Raw genomic sequence first — 23,947 nt, forward strand, 5'->3', positions numbered from 1 at the left:
GAGATGTATAGTTTTACACAAATGAAATCATGCTACATATGCTGTTTGTTTATTTAAAATATAGAGATGAGGTCTCACTAGGTTGCCCAGTCTAGTCTCAAACCTGTGGGATCAAGCAATCCTCTCACCTCAGCCTCCTGAAGTTCTGGGATTACACGTGTGAGCTACCACACCCAGCCCACATTACTGTTTTACAATAATGCTGAAAATTCTGAAATATTTTATGCTGACTCTAATAAAAAATAGATACACCATCCTTTGTTGTATACACAGTTTTCAAGTATTTTCTCCCAATTTGTGGTCTGTGGCTTGTTTTTGTTTTTTGTTTTGTTTGTTGTTGTTTTTGAGACAGGGTTTCCCTCTGCTGCCCCGGCTGGAGTACAGTGGTGCAATCACAGCTCACTGCAGCTTTGACCTCCCTGGCTCAAATTATCCTTCCACCCCCACCTCCTGAGTAGCTGGGACTACAGGCTCACACCACCATGTCTGGCTTTTTAAATTTTTTGTGGAGATGAAGTTCAGCTGTGTTGCCCAGGCTGGTCTTAAACTCCTGAGATCAAGTGATCCTCCTGCCTCAGCCTCCTAAAGTGCTTGGATTACAGGTGTGAGCCACCATGCCCAGCTGTGGCTTGTCTTTCATTCTTTTGTGTTTTCAAAAAAGTAGATGTTCTAAATTTTGATGAAGTCCAATATATCAACCTTTTCTTTTACGGATTGTACTTTTCATGTCTTACATAAGAAATATTTGTCTAAGGTCATAAAGATTTTCTCTTATGTTTTCTTTTAGAAGTTTTATGTTTTATATCTTACATCAAAAAGTATATGATCCATTTTGAATTAATCTTTGCATATTGTTAAGATAAAAATTCATTTGAAACCAGGCACAACGGCTCATGCCTGTAATCCTAGCACTTTGGGAGGTGGTGTGCACCTGTGGTCTCAGTTACACAGGAAACTGAGATGGCAGGATTGCTTGAGCCTAGAAGGTGGAGGCTGCAGTAAGCCATGCTCCCACCACATTACAGTTGAGGCATCAGAGAAAGGCCTTGTCTCAAAAATAAATAAATAAACATAACCATTACAAAAAGGAAATACTAAGCCAGGCCCTAAACCTAAACCTAAAATGTTGACTTGACAAAAGCTGCTGATATTCTAGCAACATTAGCTGCCACTCAGAGACCGTGGGATAGGTAACCCAATAGGTATATGTGGAAACTTAGTAACAATTTCTCCATGGGTTTCTCTTATTTCTGACTATACTGCCAGCAGAGGCACTAAACCACCTTCTTTCTGGATATCTCTAAGGATGTTTGTACTGAGAACAACCTTGGCAAACTGAAATAGTATTCATCTGCAGCGGAGAGGGCAGGTGTGTTGGCTCTCCAGTGTAATAAAGGTGATGCTTCCATATGGAGCAGAGATTGGGCAGGTTTGCTTACACCCCATCATAAAAGAAGGGAGTTTCCTAGAGTTTTGTTTGTTTGAGATGGAGTCTTACTCTGTCGCTGCTGTTGGAGTGCAGTGTTGGCCAGGCTGGTCTCAAACTCCTGACCTCAGGTGATCTGCCTGCCTCAGCCTCCCCAAGTGCTGGGATTACAGGCATGAGTCACTGCACCTGGCTGGTTTCCTAAATTTTTGATTTGTCAGCCACCACATAAATCCACTGAGTGCAATATCCATCTGGGCCACTCTGTGTCATCCCTGTGGGACTTGGGAGCAAGGGGAACTGACATGAACGTGAAGCTCATCTGCTTGGAGTAACAAAGTCTTTGATGTTTGACCCAGGATATCTTGTATCCTCTGGTAGGCCACCTTGTTCATTTGTAAGCAAGGGAAAATCCGTTCTTGACACTTAACCTCTACTCTTTAGGCCTGAATACAGATCCCCTAGATGTATAACTGAGTCAGTCTGCTCAGTCAGGTAGCATATGCTATCGATGATGCTGTGCTTACCATGCTAGTTACAGAGCGAAACGCTCTTCAATGGCCACGGAGTTCACCTCTAATCCTACCTAGGAAGGTACCTTCTATACCACTCCACATGGCTCAGACAAAAACACTGCCTACGACACTATAGGAAAAAGAAAAAATGATATTTGTCTTTCAGAGGAAGGTTTATAGTTTTGAAAAAAAATTTAAGATTCTGCTTTCTTCCACTTCAAATAGATGTTAACGTTTTGGGGTGTCTGGAATATACCTACCTTTTAAAGCTGTGACCTAATCTTCAACATAATTTGTTTGGCAAGATTGATACCACTTTAAAATAAATACAGAAACAGCCAACTACAGAATTAGGTGAGAAATCACTTTCTGCACTTACCTTGGCCAACTCATTATCAGGCTCAACATCCAGTACTTTACTCAAATCTTCTATAGCTTCCTGGAGCTTGTTTTGATGTTTATATGTAGTAGCACGACGCAGAAGAGCTGAAAATTTACCAAAATAAAAGATATGCTTTTTAATATTTGGCATTATGGTTGCAACATATTTTGCAAGTGGAAGAATATGAGCAGCACAGAATACTTCATGATGTAATTACCCAAAGCTCAACTACACCTATTTTCATGTTGATACACACATAGGAGATGACACTGAGGTACATAAGAGAGGCTGCATCAGGCAACTGTCCCCTCTATAACAACCCTCTGGCCCTCTGGCAGCCCCAGGCCCTGCCAGTGTTTCCAAGGACTAAGAGATTTCATACCGCAACCCTTCACAGGCAACACATTGTATTGCAATATCGGAATGATTTTCACTGATAATAATCCTTTCCTTCTTATAATTATGGCGAGTATTATTTTGCCACTTTTTGAAAACATAAAATCCCTTATCAAAATTTAGTATATTGGCTAGGCACAGTGGCTCACGCCTGTAATCCCAACAATTTGGGAGCCTGAGGTGGGCGGATCACTTGAGGCCAGGAGTTCAAGACCAACCTGGCCAACACTGCAAAATCCCATCTCTACTAAAAACACAAAAAACTTTTAGCTGGGCATGGTGGCACACATCTATAATCGCAGCTACTTGGGAGACTGAGGCAGGAGAATTGTTTGAGCCTGGGAGGTGGAGGTTGCAGTGAAGCAAGATTGTGCCACTACACTCCAGCCTGGGTGACGGAGCAAGACTCTGTCTCCAAAAAAAAAAAAGTATGTTACTGACCAGCATCTAGCTCAGAATATGGCTCATTAGTGACATCTGTATAGCAATCCCTAAAATGATTAGAAGGAGTTACTTAGCACAGGGAACTGAGAGAATCCTGATGATTAAGTCAGTTAGGTCCAGAAATTAAACACTTTGATAATTTGTATTTGATTTTTTTGGTATGTTTCAATGTATAATTTGATAATTATTTAATACTGACAATGAATGCCTCTCTAGACTCATCATTAACTCTTATATAAGGAGAACTTTGTGTAATATGTCATTACCTTGAAAAAGAATCAAGTTTGGTAATTCTGAAAAGTGGGAATTTTTTTTTTTTTTTTTTTTTTTTGAGTCAGTGTCTTGCTCTGTTGCCCATGCTGGAGTGCAGTGGCACAATCTCAGCTCACTGCCTCCGCCTCCCAGGTTCAAGCGATTCTCCTGCCTCAGCCTCCCAAGTAGCTGGGACTACAGGCTCATGCCACCATATCCAGCTAATTTTTTTTGGTATTTTTAGTAGAGACAGGGTTTCACCATGTTAGCCAGGATGGTCTCACTCTCCTGACCTCATGATCTACCTGCCCCGGACTCCCAAAGTGCTGGGATTACAGGCATGAGCCACTGCACCTGGCCGAAAGGTGTGAAATTTTATCTGACATATTTTAATATGCTATTTTAAAACATAATTATAAATTTGACCAATTTGAACTTTAGTCTTAGAATGAGCTATGAACATCTAAATGATAAATCATTTTGTTATAAATTTAATTAAAGTTGTAGCACTGCACTTTAAATATAATTTAGCTATTGCTATTGCTATGCAGATTCCTGAAGAGAATTTCCATGAAGAAATATTCATGACATAATGATTGTCCTTTTTTAAAACTTTTTATCTTGGAATAATTGGATATTTACAGAAAAGTTGCAGAGATAGTACAGAGAGTTCCTGTGTCCCTTAACTCAGCTTTACCTAATGCTAACATCTTCTTTATTTATTTATTTATTTATTTATTTATTTTTGAAACAGAGTCTTGCTCTGTCGCCTAGGCTGAAGTGCAGTGACATGATCTCGGCTCACTACAACTTCTGCCTCCCAGGTTCAAGCAATTCTCCTGCCTCGGCCTCCCAAGAAGCTGGGACTACAGGTGCCCACCACCATATCTAGCTAATTTTTTTTTAAATGTATTATGGGTTTTTTTGAGATGTATTCTCATTCTGTCGCCCAGGCTGGAGTGCAGTGGCGTGATCTCGGCTCACTGCAACCTCCGCCTCCTGGGTTCCAGTGATTCTCCTGCCTCAGCCTTCCAAGTTGCTGGGATTACAGGTGCCTACCACCATGCCCAGCTAATTTTTTGTGTTTTTAGTAGAGATGGGGTTTCGCCACATTGGCCAGGCTGGTCTCGTACTCCTGGCCTCAAATGATCCACCCACCTCAGCCTCCCAAAGTGCTGTGATTACAAGCATGAGCCATTACACCCCTCCTTTTTTTTTTTTTTAATTTTTAGTAGAGATGGAGTTTTGCCATCTTGGCCAGGCTGGTCTCGAATGCCTAACCTCAGGTGATCTGCACATCTCAGCCTCCCAAAGTGCTGGGATTACAGACATGAGCCACTGCACCCGGCCGAGACTTGTTAAAATTAACAGAGTTAATACACGTAAAGTGCTTGGCACAGGGCCTGGCAGAGCAGTGGTATGGGGTTGACAAAACCTTCAGTGGGCTGCTGCCTAAAGCTGGGAGCCCAGTCATACTCTGTGACAGAGACCAGCTTGCATAAAACACAGGCCCAACAGGACTTGATTGGTAAATGGAGGGCAATCCATGACAATGACAGTGGCAGGTGATGCACCAGGCTTCCCCTTAGCACTCCCATGGCTTCTGTCACCTGTACCATGTTTATAGGCAAAAAGGGATACATTCCATGTGAAAAAGTATTTATATTTATTTGAATCCATAAAAATTTAAAGAAATATAATGTGTCTATTACAATGTATGTCACTCCCTCTTGGAATGACTCTTTCTTGATAACAGAAAAGGAGAATAGAGTCTGATTTGCATACTTCAGGCCTGAACCATGACAAGGTGGTCAGTCACAGGGACAGGGAATCAAAATAGAGTGCAGGTTTGTGGCAGAAAGAGTCATTTTTGGACAAATTTAATTTAGAATTAAGTTATTCAAATTATTAATTTAAAGTGAAAATTAAATTATTTATAGCAAGCTAGGCTTAGTGGCTCATGCCTGTAATCCCAGCACTTTGGGAGGTAGAGGTGGGCAGATCACTTGAGCTCAGGAGTTTGAGACCAGCCTGGGCGACACAGTGATACCCCATCTTTAAAGAAATACAAAAAAAATTAGTCGGGTGTGGTAGCACATGCTTGTAGTCCCAGCTACTTGGGAGGCTGAGGTGAGAGGATCGCTTGAGACTGGGAAGCGGAGGTTGCAGTAAGCTAAGACTGCACCACTGCACAGCAGGCTGGGTGACAGAGTAAGGCCCTATCTCAAAACAAAACAAAACAAAACAAAACGAAACAAAAACAGGCCGGGAGCAGTAGCTCACGCCTGTAATCCCAGCACTTTGGGAGGCCAAGGCAGGTGGATCACCTGAGGTCAGGAGTTTGAGACCAGCCTGGCCAACATGGTGAAACCCCATCTCTCTACTAAAAATACAACAATTATCCAGGCATGCTGGTGCATGCCTGTAGTCCCGGCTACTTAGGAAACTGAGGCAGGAGAACCACTTGAACCCAGGAGGCAGAGGTTGCAGTGAGCCAAGATCACGTCACTGCACTCCAGCCTCGGTGACAGAATGAGACTCTGTCTCAAACAAACAAACAAACAAAATTATATACAGCCACCTAGGTGAAAATATCCACAAAGAAGCTGGGAGAAGGTTCTAGAGGTCCAGTGTGGGCTTATCATTTTATTATATTTATAAATACCAGAAAATCTACATTAAGTTATACTTTTTTTTTTTTTTTTTTGGATAAAGAGAATGTTCAAATGCAAACTTGAGATTTTTTTTTTTTTTTTTTTTTTTTTTTTTTTTGAGATACAGAGTTCTGCTGTGTTGCCTAGGCTGGTCTCAAACTCCTAGACTTAAGCAATCGTCTCACCTCGGCCTCCCGAAATTCTGGGATTATAGGTGTGAGCCACTGTGCCTGGCCGAGATACTTCTCTTTTATTTTATTTTTGTTGTTGGTTTTTTGTTTACTGAGATACTTCTTAAAAATATATATGTATTTTATTAAATCCTCTGGGATTATTAGCTACTTCCGTACAAATAATCAGGGACTTAACTTACAAGTTAAACTTAAAGGCAACTTTGTGAAGTTGGTGATTCACATACAAAAATTTGAGTTTATCTGAAATATTTTTAATGTAAATATTGCAAGTATCTACGAATGGCCTTTATTAATGGGTCCTGCTGTAAATGTAAAAGAATTCTATAATATTTTTTACCCTTTATGTTTCCAGGTTCTAACTCCAAGACCTTTTCACAATCCTGAAAAGCACTATTCCAGTTCTGTAATTTGATTTCTGCTTGAGCTCGATTGTTATAGGCAACTACAGTGGGAAGCGCCGATATGCTCCTAGAAAAGAAACCATTACTGGCAACAAGCAAGCCTAAGGTAAACACAAGAATGTAGAGAAATTCAGCTTAAGTTACACATAAAACAGTTATAACCTGTGTATGGGCTGAATTGTATCCACCAACATTCATATGAAGTCCTAAGCCCACAGTATCTCAGAACATGACTGTATTTGGAGATAGGGTCTTTAAAAAGCTAATTAAGGTGAAATGAAGTCATGAGAGGGGGCCCTGATCCCATAAAAGTGGTTTCCTTATAATAAGAAGATATTCGGACATACATGTATGGACAGACTGTAAAGTCACAGGGAGAAGACGGCCACCTAGAAGCCAAGGAGAGAGGCCTTGAAAAAAACAACCCTACTAGCATCTTGATCTCAAACTTCCAACCTCCAGAAGTGTGAGAAAAGAAATTTCTCTTGTTTAAGCCGCTCAGTCTGTGGTACTTTGTTATGGCAACCTTTGCAAACGAATATAGCGTATATTATCAAAAATAATAAAATACAATTCTACAAGCATACTAAATCAATATTTAAACAGACGCTTAAACATCCAGTAAATAGCCTTAAAGTTAACTCAGGCTTTAGAGGCATTATGGGAATTTAAATACTCATAGATCTGGAATCTGAGCTTTAGTTACTGGAATTAAAATGAAGGTAGAAAAAGATAAATATCTATAGATCACCTTAAAAAAAACCGTTGATGTCAGTTAATATCAAATATCAAATACCAAACACATTTTTTGGAGCCAGGCTTGGTGGCTCACCCCTGTAATCTCAGCACTTTGGGAGACCAAGCTGGGAGCATGGCTTGAGGCTAGGGGTTCGAGACTAGCCTGGGCAACATAGTGAGATCCTGTCTCTACAAAAAAAATGCAAGAGAAAATTATCCACGTGTGGTGGCTCACACCTGTAGTCCCAGCTGTTCTCAGGAGGCTGAGGTGGGAGGATCCCTTGAGCCCAGGAGTTTGAGGCTGCAGTGAGCTATGATCATACCACTGCACTCTTGCCTGGATAACAGAGTGAGACCCTGTCTCAAAAAAAAAAAAAAAAAAAAAAGAATCTGCCTAAGGTCAGAAAGTGGTAGTCTGAATTCCCTTAACCATTATACTATGCTGCTTTAATTCTTCAACTACATGACTCCTCATAAAAGAAGAAAAGAGTTTTGCAACCTGTAATAGACAAGAGACTCTCTGGTATAAATCTACAAGAAAAGAAAGAACAGTTATCAAGACTGATATCCACCTGCCTGAACAGGGGAGGCTGTACTGAATGAATGATCCATCATATATCCTCTTTACCTCATGTCTTCATTTAAACAGTCTGAGAAAACTTCTTTAGAGACATCAACAATATTGAAAAAAAATCTATCTTATTTCCAAAGGTGGAAAAAAGACTGTACAGAGTTTAGGGTTAAGGTGGCATTGGTGATTCTATAAGAATAGTTTATCTGTAACAACATTTTAAAAACTTAGTCTACTTTTCATAGGCTGTTAAGAACTTCAGAAGTTCATATACATACTTACTGAACATCTACTATGAACCAGGTACTTTGTTGGGCCTTGGGGATACAATGATGTAAAAATCCTTGACAAATGGGTTCTGCTCTTACAAATCTTACATTCTAGTTATTATCAAATCACACAAGCTTAAATTATACTTCTGACAAGTGCTACAAAGGAGAGGTAAGACTGCTATAAGAGCCTTTAAATTGGGAGGTGAAGTGGGTGGGGTGGGATGGAGATTTAACCTAGTTTGGAAGGTCAAGTAAGACTTCTCCAAAGAAGTAAGGTGAAGACTAAGACCTGAAGGATAAATCAGAATTAACTAGATAATGGGAGGAGGGAAGAACATTTTTTTTTTCTTAATTTTCTTTTCTCTTTCAAAGGCTAGTCAAGTGAAATGGTGGGAGTGGAGAAGGAACAAGGAAATCTGTATCTGGTTGTGATCAATTAGTTGTAAACACCACTGTACTCAGATCAGCCATGGGAAAAGCATTTTTGATGGTGGACCTAGCATGTGCAAAGGTCCTGTGGTAGGAAGGAGCACCACAAATACTAGAATTAAATCCAGGCAGTCTACAGTAGAACCCAAGTTATTCACTTCTATATCATATGGGCCTTCTGTTGAATTCCTGTCAGACGGCTTCTATTTTCTCTGCAAGATAGGAAGTTAAGTCCTCTGTCAAAAGTAGGAGTGGAGTGGGAGCTTAAAGGTTTGAGAAAAGTATTGAAAAAATAGGAGAAACACAAGTGAATATATGGTAAATCACAAGTACCATACATTGAGAGATTCTGACATAGACTTCCGCTTATTTATGTTTCAACAATTAAAACATTATCATTTTTTAAAAGGCAAGTTTAAACCACAACAAACGTCTGCTCGCCTGGTATAATACATCACTGCTTCTTCATAATCTCCTGAGTTGAAAGCTTCGTTTCCTTTCTCCTTTTCACGAATGGCAAGAAAATCTTTTTCTTTCTCAGTTAGACCTAGAAATAAATGTTATCTGCTATATGTAAACATATAATTTAACAGAATTTTTAAAGTTTAAATCTAAGAATGCTTATTTTAACAGAAGCAGAAGAGAGCAGAAAGATCATAAAATAAACAAAAGAAAATAAAAGGTTCCTTAAGCTTAGTGATGTTTTCTTTTTAAATCATTCACAAGTTTTGAGGATTCAGAATTCTTTTAATGATTGATTTTGTTTTACTTTATAGGTGCCATTCATCTGTTGACTACAAACAAAAACAAATAGACTGCCCCATCTTTTTGTTTTGAAGCAAATAGAAAACAATTTGAAGAATTTGGAGGAAAAAAAAGCATTGGAAAAAAAGGAATTACAAACAAATGAATTACAGTAAGAAAAGTAGGTTTATATTTTAAAGTCTTACTACATTTAAAAATTAAGTGGGTAAAAGAGAGAAGCAAATTTGTTGAATGGTCAACTGTCGGAGAAAATCCATAAACTTTTCATGGTAATCTGTGCAGTACTCAAAGACAATGTCTTCTAGATTGACAGTTTTTATTATAATTCAAAAACTTTAAAGACTACTAAATTATTATTTTTTCTCCAATTACCTGCTGTATCTATTCTTGTCTCAATTTTAGACAAGTGTGACTTGTCTATTACCGTCTTTTCTTTGTAATCTTCATCAATTTTCAAACACTCCTTTTCCACGTCAAATCTTAAATGAAAGAACAATAAAAACCAAAAGAAGTTCAATACAGGCAAGAAAACAAATGTATTATAGATATTCTTATATTTGTACAAGTATGCCTTTGGATCCATATTCAAAGATATGCAGTAACTTTATAGTTCAAGTCATCTGAGTTCCTTCTTAAGAAAACATACAATTTAGTGAGAGCTTAAACGTTAATCAAATCTAAACTGGTCAGAACTTTGAAATTAAAATTGTGACTAACATCTCAATTTTACATTTTTGTTCTTTTATAGTTTGGATGGGTATAAAAATTACATTAGTCTTTTTTTGGTTGGTTTTATAAAAAAAAAAAAGGATATAGTAGTTTTTTATGTACTGAAAAAAACATCGAAAGGGCTGAGGCCAGATATTCTCAGTACTCTATTGAAGTAATTTGGTATTCTTGACATGTTCAGGTTTATAATAATTATTTAAGAAATTACTGCAGTATTTTGTGGTAGATAACTTTTTTAGTGATACATTTTATACAAAGACATGTAAAACATACTTATCCCATTCCGCATAATCCCTTGGAGTTTTCTTTTTAGTTGGTCTTTTAGAACATTTTTCCTAAAAGAATAAAATCATATTTTATGAGATATATTTAATATAAGATTATCAGGTTTTACTGTAAATGCAATGTAAAGTATTGGGTTAAGATATACTAATGGAGGCCAGATGCAGTGGCTCATGCCTGTAATCCCAGCACTTTGGGAGGCTGAGGTGGACAGATCACTTGAGGCCAGGAGTTCCAGACCAGCCTGGCCAATGTGGAGAAATGCCGTCTCTACTAAAAATACAAAAATTAGCTGGGCATGATGGCGCATGCCTGCAATCCCAGGTACTTGGAGGTTGAGGCATGAGAACTGCTTGAACCTAGGAGGTGGAGGTTGCAGTGAGCAGAGATTGAGCCACTATACTCCAGCCTGGGTGACAAAGCAAGACTGTCTCAAAAAAATAAAATAAAGATATACAAATGGAATGGATAAGAAAAATAGGTACCCTGGAAGTTACTATAACTTCAGCATTAAAGTTATTAAGAATTTTAAATTTGTAGTTAATTCTGGGGACAATCTATAGGTTTTTAAGTATATATATATATATATAGTTTTAAAACTTATATGTGAATATGATTATTACTGATTTTCTTATAATAAAAAAGTACTAAATTCTGATTCATTCTTTTCAAACCTAGACATTGGAGAAACAAGAATAACTGCTATGTTAGTCAGAAGTTTGCAATGACAGTAATCTGATTTGGAATAATTACATTAAAAAAGAAGAAATTATCAGCTTATATAACTAAACGGATGGAAGGGCAGGGGTATTGCTGGATGAGGGGATTCCTATGCCCTTTCTCCAGCTCTCCATATCCCTCCCAGTCTCTGCTCCTCTCTACCTACTGATTTCACTTTCCCTGATGGGTACTTGCTTTCTTTATGTGGCAGGAAACATCGCCACAAGCATTCTGGAATTATAACCTCACAGCTCTCTCCACCAGAGGAAAAGGAGAGTGACTCTTCTCTCTGTCTTCAGGTAGAGAAATTCCAAGGAAGAACTGATTGGCTAGCTCAGGTCATGGGCCCATCTTGACCAAGCACTAACAGTGGCCCAAAGTAGCCACATTCCCACTGCTGAAGACAGAGGGCAGGTTCTGCACCAGAACAGAACGAGAGAAAGGAAAACAATAGCCATAATGCTCACCAATAATCAGTCTCCGAGAGAAGGTACAATTTTTTGCTAGATAAGTACTAAGGAATATTAACTTTAAAATATTTATCTATATAGTCTGAAGAAAGGGAAGTATAGCAGAATTTATGATAATAAAGTAGTTGCTGATTTGTTTTTAAACTGTTATATATCTTCATTCTCATTAGGCTCAGGTTTGCTAATAGCAATACTAGGAACTATATAAACCACATAAATGAGTACTATGCAGTCCTTACAGGCTCAAAAAGTCTCATTTGATGCTTGCACTCGATTTCCTGCTCATCAAGACAATGTTCTCAATGCTAAGATGATGTTATGGGTTGAATTGTGTCTCCCAAAATAGTATGATGAAGTCCTAACCCCGGTACCTGTGAATGAGACCTTATTTGGAAATAGAGTCTTTGCAATATAATCAAGTGAAGATGAAGTCATCAGGGTGGGCCCTAATCCAGTATGACTGTGTCCTTATAAAAAGAGGAGAAGAAGTTCCAACAGAAGGAAGCTGGCGGTGTGAAAATGAAAACAGAGCTTAGAGTTGTACCGCTACAAGCCAAGGAAGGCCAGGGCTTCCAAAAGCTGGAAGAGCCAAAGAAGGATCTTCCCTTACAGGTTTTGGAGGAAGCAAGGCCCTGCCAATACCTTGATTTTGTACTTCTAGCCCCTAGAACTGTGAAAGAATACATTTCTGTTGTTTTATGCCAACCACTTCCTGTGGTATTACGGCAGCCCTAGGAAACTAATACAAATGGTATCACTTAGTTTCAAAAGGCATTGATGCGAAATCAGGGGTATTTAATATTCATACGTGGCTCTCAAATACCTACCTGTGACAAAAAATATCCCCCTTTAGGGATCAAGAAATGGACATGAATTGGCTTGACTATGGTAAGCATTTCAAACTGTGTAGATATATCAAAACATCACATTGTACACCATAAATATATGCAAGTGTTATCAATTATAACTGAATAAAGAAGAAAAAAATTTCAATAAATAAAAAAATGAATGTCGAGCAATAAAAGTCTCAAGACATGGACTCAGTATATGGGATAAAATCTCATGTGTAATATTATATTTGGATATTTTAAGAAGGCAATGCTCTCTGACTTTGAAAGATTGGGACATGTGCCTTCTACGTATTCTCATAACACTGCATATTTACTGTCATAATCCATTATATGCTACAGCAGTGGGGCTCAAATTTTTCAGTATCATGACACTCTCACACTCCTCAAAATTATCGGTCATTGGAGTTATACAGATTTTCCAAATATTCACAGATTTCATTATACAATTTTATAAATCACAATTTGTTAATATCTGCATGGAGCTCATCAAAAAAGACTTTCAGGTATGTTAAATAAAATTTATAGGAGGTCAGTGATTTGGACTAAGCTCCTGCACTAGGCCCCAACAGACTAAAATGTAGTCACTGGTGCTAAAGTTCCACGTCACCAAACCAAAATTAACTTGCTTATCTGACTAGAGAAATCAAAAGACATAGATAATAACCAAATTTCTGCTTTAACCCTTATAAGGAAAATAACCTGTTGTTAAATAGTCTACTTTTTGTATTCCTTGTCCCTGCTCAAGCTACCTTATAAAAACCAGCTGTTCTGCCATGGCCATTGGAGCACATTTTCTAAATTTTTAGAGGAGATGTCATCCTGATTCACAAATTGTTAATATAAGCCAATTAGATATTGAAATTTGTTGTAATGTTGTCCTTTGACAAGTATCCCCCTTAAGGGCTATTTTCTGTCACAAGCAGAAATTTGAGAAACACATAATATCTAAATTATTAGATATTATTAATTATACTAAATATTTAATACCTAAAGTCCTAATTTGCACTTTGTTTTTAGAGACAGGGTCTTGCTCTGTTGCCCAGACTGGAGTACAGTGGTGTCATCATGGCTCACTGCAGCCTTGACCTCCAGGGCTCAAGCAATCCTCTTACCTCAGTCTCCTGAGTAGCTAGAACTACAACTACAGGCATGTGCCACCACACCACACTAATGAAAAAAAAAAAGTTTTGTAGAGATGGGGTCTCACTCTGTTGCCCAGGCCTCGAACTCCTGGGCTCAAGTGATCCACCCGCCTTGGCCTCCCAAAGTGCTGGGATTACAGGCATGAGCCACTGCCCCACTTGCCTGGACCTAATTTGCACTTGAAAGCTCAGATTTGCTTACTAGCAACAAATACTGTGAGTTGTTCTCCTTAAAGTGACAGGCCTGCTTCATTCACTTTCAACAAAATTGTTGCCGAAATCCCAAGTCTGAATAATGACAGTTTGTCAACCATTATTTCAAGTAAAAACAGCGTTCCAGGAAAACGTGGCTATGCATCATATCATAACCATCATATTTCACTATGCAGGGAAGTGCTTTCTGCATACTTCTCACTTTGTCACACAAAATACTAAAAGGACATGTCCTAGAAGTTCAAGATCTAACAAAGTAAATATTCTATTATTTTATTAAAGGTATTTTTAAGTATTATTGGAATTTGTTTTTACTGTATGTACAGTGTGGTGCCTGCCTTGCTTCATGTTAAAGCAACAGCAGCTTTATCCTCAGGGCAAATGCCAACACAGTGACAAGGACAAAGCACTAGTATTATTTTCAAAATAGCACTGACTTTCTGGATCCCCTGGAAGAATCTCTGGGACTTTAAGGGCTTCCTAGACTATACTTTGAACTACCGTACCACTAGTCTGTCCACCCCATTGCTCCTTCAGCAATGTTTATTCATTGTTATATTTTCAGGGCACAGTCTTAGTACACAAGGACTATTCTTTTTTTTTTTTTTTTTTTGAGACAGAGGAGACAATCTCAGCTCGCTGCAACCTCCATCTCCTGGGTTCAAACAATTCTCGTGTCTCAGCCTCCCAGGAAGCTGGGATTACAGGCACATGCCACCACACTTGGCTAATGTTTTTGCATTTTTAGTAGAGATGGGGTTTCACCATGTTGGCCAGGCTGGTCTCGAACTCCTGGCCTCAAGTAATCCATCCATCTCAGCCTCCCAAAGTGCTGGGATTACAGGCATGAGCCACTGTGCCCGACCGACTATTCAATAAATACAATTTCATCGATTGCGGACAGTGGCATCCTCACCAGATTACTGTACACCTCAGTTACCTACGTAATTCCTAATGAGGAGTAAAAAGATCCAGGAAGGTAAATTATCAGAGAGCAGAGTGATGAAGAACCATGGATATTTTTAAAATAAAATTGATTCAAAGAAAAGATGAGAATAACAAGAATGAGTTAACCTAGAAATGAAAAGACTTGAGGAGTCATCTGAGAAATTACAAGGTCAGATGGATGTTAGGAAACCCAGTTTCAATCTAAAGTTAAATAGAATGGTCCTGGAACTTCAACAGGCCCCTTCTGTATGGAGCCCACGGATTAAAAAGGAGAGGTCTATGTGACAAAATAGGGACCAACCACAGAGAAATGGGAATAAGGGGAAAAAAACATGCACTAAATAGAGGAATGACATTTACAAGTACTGAAAGTATCTGTTCACTGTTTTAAATCCATAATTAAATTATGTAATATGATATATCCTCTGTAGCCCTACTAGATATATATATAATTGTTCCCTGAAATTTTCACACACTGAATCAGACCTTTTGCTCTCATCAAAATTGGACAGAAGAGACAGGGCGTATATTAAAAAAAAAAAAAAAAAAAGACTAAAGGCAGTAAATAAGCCCCAGATGCAAGACTTCAAAGGAAAAAACTGTTTCATTTTGATCTCCAAGTAATGAGATACAGCCTAGTAAAGAAGGTGATAGTTCCCAGCCAGCTGAACAAACTCCCCAACTCTCCTAGAGGACATCACACATAGGCTGCTCCAATTAAACTGAGATTGTCCCTTAATAAACAGCAACAATCCTCTCCCACTACCATCCACAAAGATATCAAAAAGGCCTACGTTGCCAACATGAAGACAGCTCTTTGAACCACGAACTGGAGGCAAATTATCTTTCATTGCTGGAAATGTCTTGGTTTCATGAAAGTGCATTTTATCTTCTTCTTTTTTAATTTCCGATACCCAACTCTGAGAATAGAGAAAAAGGTAAATATATAGTTTGAAATAATTATAACCAAGCATAAGAAAGAACTATAGCTGACCCTTGAACAATGCAAGTTTGAACTGCATGGGTCTACTTATATGTGGATTTTTTTCAGTAAAAATATTGGAAAAATATTTGGAGATTTGTGACAGTTTGAAAAAACTCACAGATGAATTAGAAATATCAAAAAATTAAGATAAAGTTAGGTATTTCATGAATGCATAAAATATATGTAGATATTAGCCTAGTTTATCATTTACTACAATAAAGTATACACAAGTTATAAAAAGTTAAAATTTATCAAAACTTACCCACACAAACACTTACAGACCATAAATAGCACCATTCACAGTAAAGAGAAATGTAAAAAAAAGACATAAGGATGCAGTATTAAATCATAACTGCATAAAACTGACTGTATTACACACTACAATACATAATAATTTCACAGCCACCTCCTGTTGCTGTTGTTGTAAGCTTTAAGTTACAAGTATCTGCTTAAAATGCCTTGTGACACTAGTCATCTCTGCAGAAGCAGTTTGTCTCTAGTAAACTGCATCTTGTCATAAAAAGTGATCTCTCACAGTTCTCACATATTTTTATGATGTTTAGTGCAACACTGTAAACCTTAAATAACACCATGGGACCCATACGAAGTGTCACTAGTGATGCTGGAAGTGCTCCCAAGAAGCAGAGAAAACACATGATATTACAAAAGAAAAAGTTGAATTGCTTGATATGTGCCAGAGATTAAGATCTGGCATAAGCTACATTTGCAGTTGCCCACCATTTCAAAATAAATGAATCCAGAATAAGGACCACTGGAAAAAAAAGAAAGAAAAGAAAAAAGAGGGAGAAGAGAGGGAGAGAAAAGGGGGAGGGAAAGGGAGAGAGGAAGAGGGTAGGGGGAGAGGGAGGGGGAGGGGGAAAGGAAGAGGGAGGAGAGGAGAGGAGAGGGAAATTTATGAGGCCATCATTGCATCACTGCGGCTACACCATCAGGTGCAAAGACTTTGCACTTCTTGTGAAATGCCTTTTTATCTTGTATTGAAAATGCAGCCTTCATGTGGGTGCAAGATTGATGTAAGGCAGACATTCCTGGCTGGGCGTGGTGGCTCACTCCTGTAATGCCAGCACTTTGGAAGGCCGAAGCGGGCAGATCACTTGATGTCAGGAGTTCCAGACCAGCCTGGCCAACGTGGTGAAACTCCGTCTCTACTAAAAATACAAAATTAGCCAGGCGTGGGGGCGGGCGCCTGTAATCCTAGCTACCGGGAAGTCTGAGGCAGAAGAATTGCTTGAACCCCAGAGGCGGAGGTTGCAGTGAGCCAAGATGGCACCACTGCACCCCAGCCTGGGCGACAGAGCAAGACTCAGTCTCAAAAAAAAAAAAAAAAGAGAAAAAGAAAGACATTCCTATAGATTCTAGTATGATTCCAGAAAAAGCAAAGTCACTATATGACAACTTAAAGCAAAAGAAGATGATGAACCTATAAAGCTGAAGAATTGAATGCCAGCAAAGGATGGTTTGAATTTTAGAAAAAGGTTTGGCTTTTAAAATGTCAAGAGAACAGGAGAAGCAGCTTCTCCCAACCAAAAGGCAGCAGACAAGTTTCCAGGTGCCATTGAGAAAATCACTAAAGAGAAAGAATATCTGTCTGAGCAGATTTTTAATGCAGACAAAAGTGCTGTATTCTAGGGAAAAAAAAAATGCCACAAAGGATATTTATTAGTAAGGAACAGAAGCAAGCACCAGGATTTAAGGCAGGAAGGGAAAGGGAAACTCAACTATTTTGTGCAAACGCAGTTGGGTTTATGATCAGGACTGACTTTATCTGTAAAGCTGCTAACCCTCAAGCCTTGAGGGGAAAAGATAGACATCAGCTGCCAGTCTTTTGACTGTACAGCAAGAAGGCCTATTCAAGAACCCTTTTTCTGTATTGGTTCCATCAATGCTTTGTTCCTGAAGTCAGGATGTACCTTGCCACTAAGGGACTGTCTTTTGATGTTGGACAATGTCCCAGGCCACCCAGAACCCCATGAGTTCAAGACCAAAGGGGTCAAGTGGTCTACTTACCCCAAAACAACATCTCTAATTCAACCTCTAGATCAGGGGGTCACAAAGATCTTTAAGAACTTTACTGCATGCCAGCCAGGCACAGTGGCTCACGCCTGTAATCCCAACACTTTAGGAAGCCAAGGCGGGTGGATCATGAGGTCAGGAGATTGAGACCATCCTGGCTAACATGGTGAAACCCCATCTCTACCAAAAATAAAAAAAAAATTAGCTGGGCATGGTGGTGGGCACTTATAGTCCCAGCTACTCGGGAGGCTGAGGCAGAAGAATGGTGTGAACCCAGGTGGCGGAGCTTGCAGTGAGCCAATGCACTCCCGGCTGGGTGACAGAGCAAGACTCCGTCTCAAAAAGAAAAAAAAGAACTTCACTGCATGCCCTACTCTATGGAAAGGACTGTCAACACTACAGAAGAGAACCCTGATAGAACATCATGAATGTCTAGAAGGATTACACCATTGAAAATGCCATCATTATTATAGAAAAAGCCATTAAGCCAGGAGTGGTGGCACATGCACCTGTAGCCCCAGTTACTCAGGAGGCTGAGGCAGGAGGATCACTTGAGCCCAAGAGTTGTAGCTGTACTGTGTGCTATGACCCTGCCTGTGAATAGCCATTGCATTCCAGCCCTGGCAACATGGCAAAATCCCATCTCTAAGAAAAAAAAAAAGCCATGAAATAATAAATCCATGCTAGAAAAAAACTGTCCAGACGTTGTCCAGGATTTCATAGGATTTACAATAGAGCAAATCAAGGAAATCATAAAAGAGATTATGAATATGCCAAAAAAAAGTTGGGGGTGAAGTGTTTCAAGATATGGATGTTGGAGAAATTCAAGTGCTAACGCCACACCACAGTAATTAACAGAAGATGACTTCATGAAGGTAAGTGCTTCTGAACCAGTGCCAGACAATGAGAAGACATAGAAGAAGCAATGCCAGAAAATAAACTAACATTAGACACTCTGGCAGAAGGGCTCCTATTACTCAAGACTGTTTTTGACTTCTTTCACAACATCTATCCTCTGTGATATGGGGACTAAAACTAAAGCAAACGGTAGAAGGAGGATTGGTACCATATAGTAACATTTTTAGAGAAATGAAAAAACAAAAGACAGAAATTATGATTGATTTCTACAAAGTTACACCAAGTACACCTGCCTCTCATGCCTCTCCTGCCTCTCCTTTCATCTCCTCCACCTCTTCCATCTCTGCTACCCTTGAGACAGCAAAACCAACACCTCCTATGCCTCCTCCTCCTCAACCTACTTAATGTGATGATGATGAGGATGAAGACCTTTATGATGATCCACTTCCACTTAATGCATAGAAAATGTATCTTCTCTTCCTTAGGATTTTCCTAATAATATTTTCTTTTCTCTAGCTTACTTTATTGTAAGAATACAGTATATAATCTATATAACATACAAAATATATGTTAATCAACTGTTTATGTTATTGGTAAGGCTTTCAATCAACAATAGACTATTAGTAGTTAAGTTCTGGGGGAGTCAAAAGTTGTAAGTAGATTTTTGACTGTAAAGGGAGCCAGTGCCCCTAACTCCTTGTGTAGTTCAAGAGTCAACTATATTTATCATAGTTTCCTATGAGTCAATTTTTTAGACAATGTGATCTTGCCATCCTCACTATCTGGAACATACTTCGTACCTTTTCTTTTAAATTGTGGTAAATATGCATAACATAATAAAATTGGCCATCTTAACAGTTTTTAAGTCTACAGTTCAGTCTTGTTAAGTATATATACATTGTTGTTGCCCTTCCTACTTTTATTTATCTTGCAAGACCTTATTCATCATTCTTTTCAGCAAGATTTCCCAGAACTTCCTAGTTGGGCTAAAAGTGTTTCTCCTCCATAATATATTAGCATAAATATTTAAAAATCATCTATTGTTATTCTCTCTTCTTACACTGTAAATTCCTTGAGGGCAGGGCCTATGTCTTAATTTCATCTTTGTGATTCAGTGTCTGACATATAGTAGGTTCTTAATGTTTATTAAATTGTCACAGGTGCCAGAAAAAAAATTGAGTAAGATATTTGTTATCCGTGAAATAGTATTACTTATTATTCAGAAAAGATGTATTGAGAGTTCTAATATTTGTTAGACACTCTTAAAAGCACTGGGATACAGCAAAAAAAAAAAAAAAAAAAAAAAAAAAAACTATATTATCTGTCCTATCTGTATATAGAAGGCAGGGAGGGTGAAAAAGGGCAAAGAGGAGAAATATGAGAAGAAAAAGAAAAGCAATAAGGTTAGAATGGTAAAAGATAAGAGGAAGATTTATAGAGGAGGAAGGGAGCAAGAAAGAATGGAGAAAAGGGGACAAGTGACAAAGTATGAAAGAAAGGCAAGTGAAAAGGAGACTAACTTGCGAAGTGACCAACAGGAGTTCTAGACCAGCCTGGGCAACATAGCAAGACCCATGTCTCTACAAAAAAATTAGCTGAGTGTGGTGGTGAATGCCTGTAATCCCAGCTACTTGGGAGAATGAGGAGGATCACTTGAGCCCAAGAGTTCAAGGCTGCAGCGAGCTATGATTGTGCCACTGCACTCCAGCCTGGGTGACAGAGCAAGACCCCATCTCAAAAAAAAAAAAAAAAAAGTGGTCAAGAAGAGCAAAGAAACACAATGGGAAAAAACATAGGCTCTTCAACTAAAATCAAGCTGTCTACATCCTGAAAACAAGGCCAAAAAGTCTGGACATAAAGTGCTATTTTTGACTGGTAGATTAATTACCATATTTTTGAGCTCAAGCCAATAAAATGAGAAGGCTGAAAGTTTAAAAAGCAGCATTATAAGTTACAGAATGCATATACCTCAACATTGTTTTTAGATGTTTTAAAATTGTTTTTAACCCCAGAAAAATATAAATAAAATAAAGTAAACAAAAAAACCGGTTCTCCAGAATCTGTGAGATACATATATTTTATATACATATGCACACACACACATATATACACACATACACACACATACATATATATACACACACACACACACACATATATATATATATATTTTTTTTTTCTTTATTTTAGGCAGAGTCTAGCTCTGACTCCCAGGCTGGAGTACAATGGTGCAATCTTTGCTCACTACAACCTCCACCTCCTGGGTTCAACTGATTCTCATGCCTCAGCCTCCTGAGTAGCTGGGATTACAGGCATGCACCACCACACCTGGCTGATTGTTTGTATTTTTAGTAGAGACAGGGTTTCACCATATTGGCCAGGGTGGTCTCGAACTCCTGACCTTAGGTGATCCGCCCTCCTTGGCCTCCCAAACTGCTGGGATTACAGGCATGAGCCACTCATGCCCAGCCCAAAAATAATTTCTTAAGCAAAATGAAACTGAAGAAACTCTAAGAAAATATAAGTAAATATATATCTGGTGGAGAGCAAACCTTCCTAACTATAAAAGCTGATGAAAAGATCTTAAAGAATAAAATTAAGAGGATAGCATAAAAATTTTTAAAAATAAAAAACACCACACACAACATTTAAAAGGTAAACAACAAGCTAGAGGAAAATTTACAATATACAGTACAGAACTCTTAAAAAACAATGAGAAATACATTAATAGAAAAAACACAAAAATTAGCTGGGCGCGGTGGCACGTGCCTGTAATCCCAACTACTCGGGAGGCTGAGGTGGGAGAATCACCTGAACCAGGGAGCACAGGACAGTGATTATTGAAAGAAAGGGGAACAAATGAGGTAAGCCCTACAGTTGCTCCAACTCACTGTCTGCAGTTTCCAGGCTGCAGCACAGTAAAAGTACCCAAACAGAACCCTGTGGTCTTGCTGAATTCAGCAGACAAAGTTTGGATGTTAGGGAGACCAAGACTGTGAGGTTTCAGAGGAAAAAAATATCAGAAAGGAGGAAGCTGTACAGAAAGAGAGCTCTAAAGATAACCTGAACAGCTTTGTATCTATTTGAAAAATTGAATTCACAGTTAAAAATCTTTCCTACAAAGAAAATCCCAGGCCTATACAGTGTCAACAGTGAACTGAAAACATTTAAGAAAGAAATAATACCAATTATATACCAACTTTTTTAGAAAACAGAAGAGGAGACAATACTTCCCAACTCCTTCTATGAGGCCAGCATTACCCTGCTACCAAAACCAGACAATGGCATTACAGGAAAATAAAACTATTGACCAATATCTCTCATAATCATAGACACAAAAACCCTTCACAGCATTTTAGCAAATCAAATCCAGGAATATATTTGTAAAAGATATATCACGACCAAGTAGAGTTTATCCTGGAATGAAAGGTTGGTATAATATTTGAAAACAATCTACATAATTTACCTTATTAACAGACTACAAAGAAAATCATCTGTTCATCTCAATAAATGCAGAAAAAGCATTTCACAAAATTTAAAACCCATTCATGATAAAAAATTCTCATCAAACAAGGAACAGAAGAAAACTTCAACTTGATAAAGGGCATCTACACAAAATTTAAAGCTCACATTATATTTCATAGTGAAAGTCAAAATGATTTCCCTGTAAGACTGGGAAATAGGCAAGGATATCTGCTCTTACCGCTTCTACTGAACTGGAGGTTCTAGCCAGTTCGATAAGGCAAGTTAAATAAATAAATAAATAAATAAATAAATAAATAAATAAATAAATAAATAAATGGCAAAGAAGCAAATCTCTCATTTTTTTACAGATGGCATGATCCTGCAGGTAGAAAATCCAATGAATCTACAAAAACATTCCTAGAACTAATCCATGACTTTAACAAAATTGCAGGATATGAAGTCAATATGAAAAAGCAATTAGATAAATATAAACTTGTACAATTAAAAATTGAAATTAAAATTAGGTACCTGGAGTAGTCAAACTTACAGGAACAGCAATAGAATGGTGGTTGCTAGGGGATAGGGGAGTGGGGAAAATGGGGAGTTGTTTAATGAGTGTAGCGTTTGTTTTGCAGAATGAAAAGGTTCTGAAGAGTGGTTGCACAACCATGTGAACATGCTTAACACTACTGAACTGTACACTTAAAACTGGTAAAGATAATACATTTCATGTAATATGTATTTCACTATAATAAAAAAACACACTTTCATAACTGAGGTGACAGGATGAGCAAAACATTGAAATTACAAAAATATTAACATTTATAATAGCATGAGCTACATGTAATGTTTAGGAATAAGTTTAGCAAAACTATGCAAGAACTATATACTGAAAACTATAAGACATTGCTGTAAAAAAAATTGAAGACTTAAATGAATGGAGAAATATACGATGTTCATGTATCTGAAACCTCAGTATTAAGATGTCAGTTCTTCCAAAATTGATCCAGAAATTCAACACAATCCCAATTCAAACACAAGCAAGTTATTTTGTAATAAGCAAAAGACCTAAAATAGCCAAAACAACTTTTAAAAAGAACAAAGGTGGAAGACTTGCACTACCTCCAGCCTCTTTTTTTTTCCAGCCTTTTATTACAGTAAAATTTCAAGAGTTACTGTAAAACTATTACAATCAAGACAAGAAGGTAATAAAGATGTACATTTAATATAATGAAACATGCTACTGTGGACAGACTGCCTACGGGATAGCCTTGCTTATCAAGGAGTATAAAATAAATATAAAAATTAAAATAATGAAACAGAATTGAGGGAGTCAGAAATAGACGCGCACATAAGATCAATTGATTCTTTTTTTTTTTTTTTTGAGACAGTCTTGTTCTGTCGTCCAGACTGGAGTTCAGTGGCACCATCTCAGCTCACTGCAACCTCTGCCTCCTGGGTTCAAGCAATTCTTGTGCCTCAGCCTCCTGAGTAGCTGGGACTACAGGCACATGCCACCATGCTCAGCTAATTTTTGGTATTTAGTAGAGATGGGGTTTTGCCACGTTGGCCAGGCTGGTCTTGAACTCCTGAACTCAAGTGATCCACCCACCTCAGCCTCCCAAAGTGCTGGATTACAGGTGTGAGCCACTGTGCTCAGTCCAGTTGATTTTTTTTAAAAAGATTTTTTAGAGATGAGGTCTTGCTGTGTTGTCCAGCCTACAGTTAAACAGCTATTCACAGGCTTGGTAATAGTGCACCATAGCCTAAAACTCCTGGGCTCAAGTGATCTCCTTGTTTCAGCCTCCAGA

At 38.3% G+C, this 23,947-nt stretch overlaps 1 protein-coding gene across 1 annotated transcript in view; it reads right to left on the reverse strand.

Moving 5' to 3' along the window:
- Nucleotides 1-23,947, reverse strand: part of LOC113224951 (sperm-associated antigen 1) — a 78,174-nt gene that overhangs the window by 46,040 nt on the left and 8,187 nt on the right. Inside the window, exons 3-8 of the mRNA XM_026454956.1 lie at nt 15,589-15,714; nt 10,442-10,503; nt 9,812-9,918; nt 9,116-9,221; nt 6,601-6,731; nt 2,321-2,427 (exon numbers count right to left, since the gene is read on the reverse strand). Of these exons, the coding sequence (XP_026310741.1) occupies nt 2,321-2,427; nt 6,601-6,731; nt 9,116-9,221; nt 9,812-9,918; nt 10,442-10,503; nt 15,589-15,714 (639 nt within the window). The remainder of the gene's footprint in view (nt 1-2,320; nt 2,428-6,600; nt 6,732-9,115; nt 9,222-9,811; nt 9,919-10,441; nt 10,504-15,588; nt 15,715-23,947) is intronic.

The sequence above is a fragment of the Piliocolobus tephrosceles genome, chromosome 7 (genome assembly GCF_002776525.5).
Source record: "Piliocolobus tephrosceles isolate RC106 chromosome 7, ASM277652v3, whole genome shotgun sequence".
Lineage (NCBI taxonomy): Eukaryota > Metazoa > Chordata > Mammalia > Primates > Cercopithecidae > Piliocolobus > Piliocolobus tephrosceles.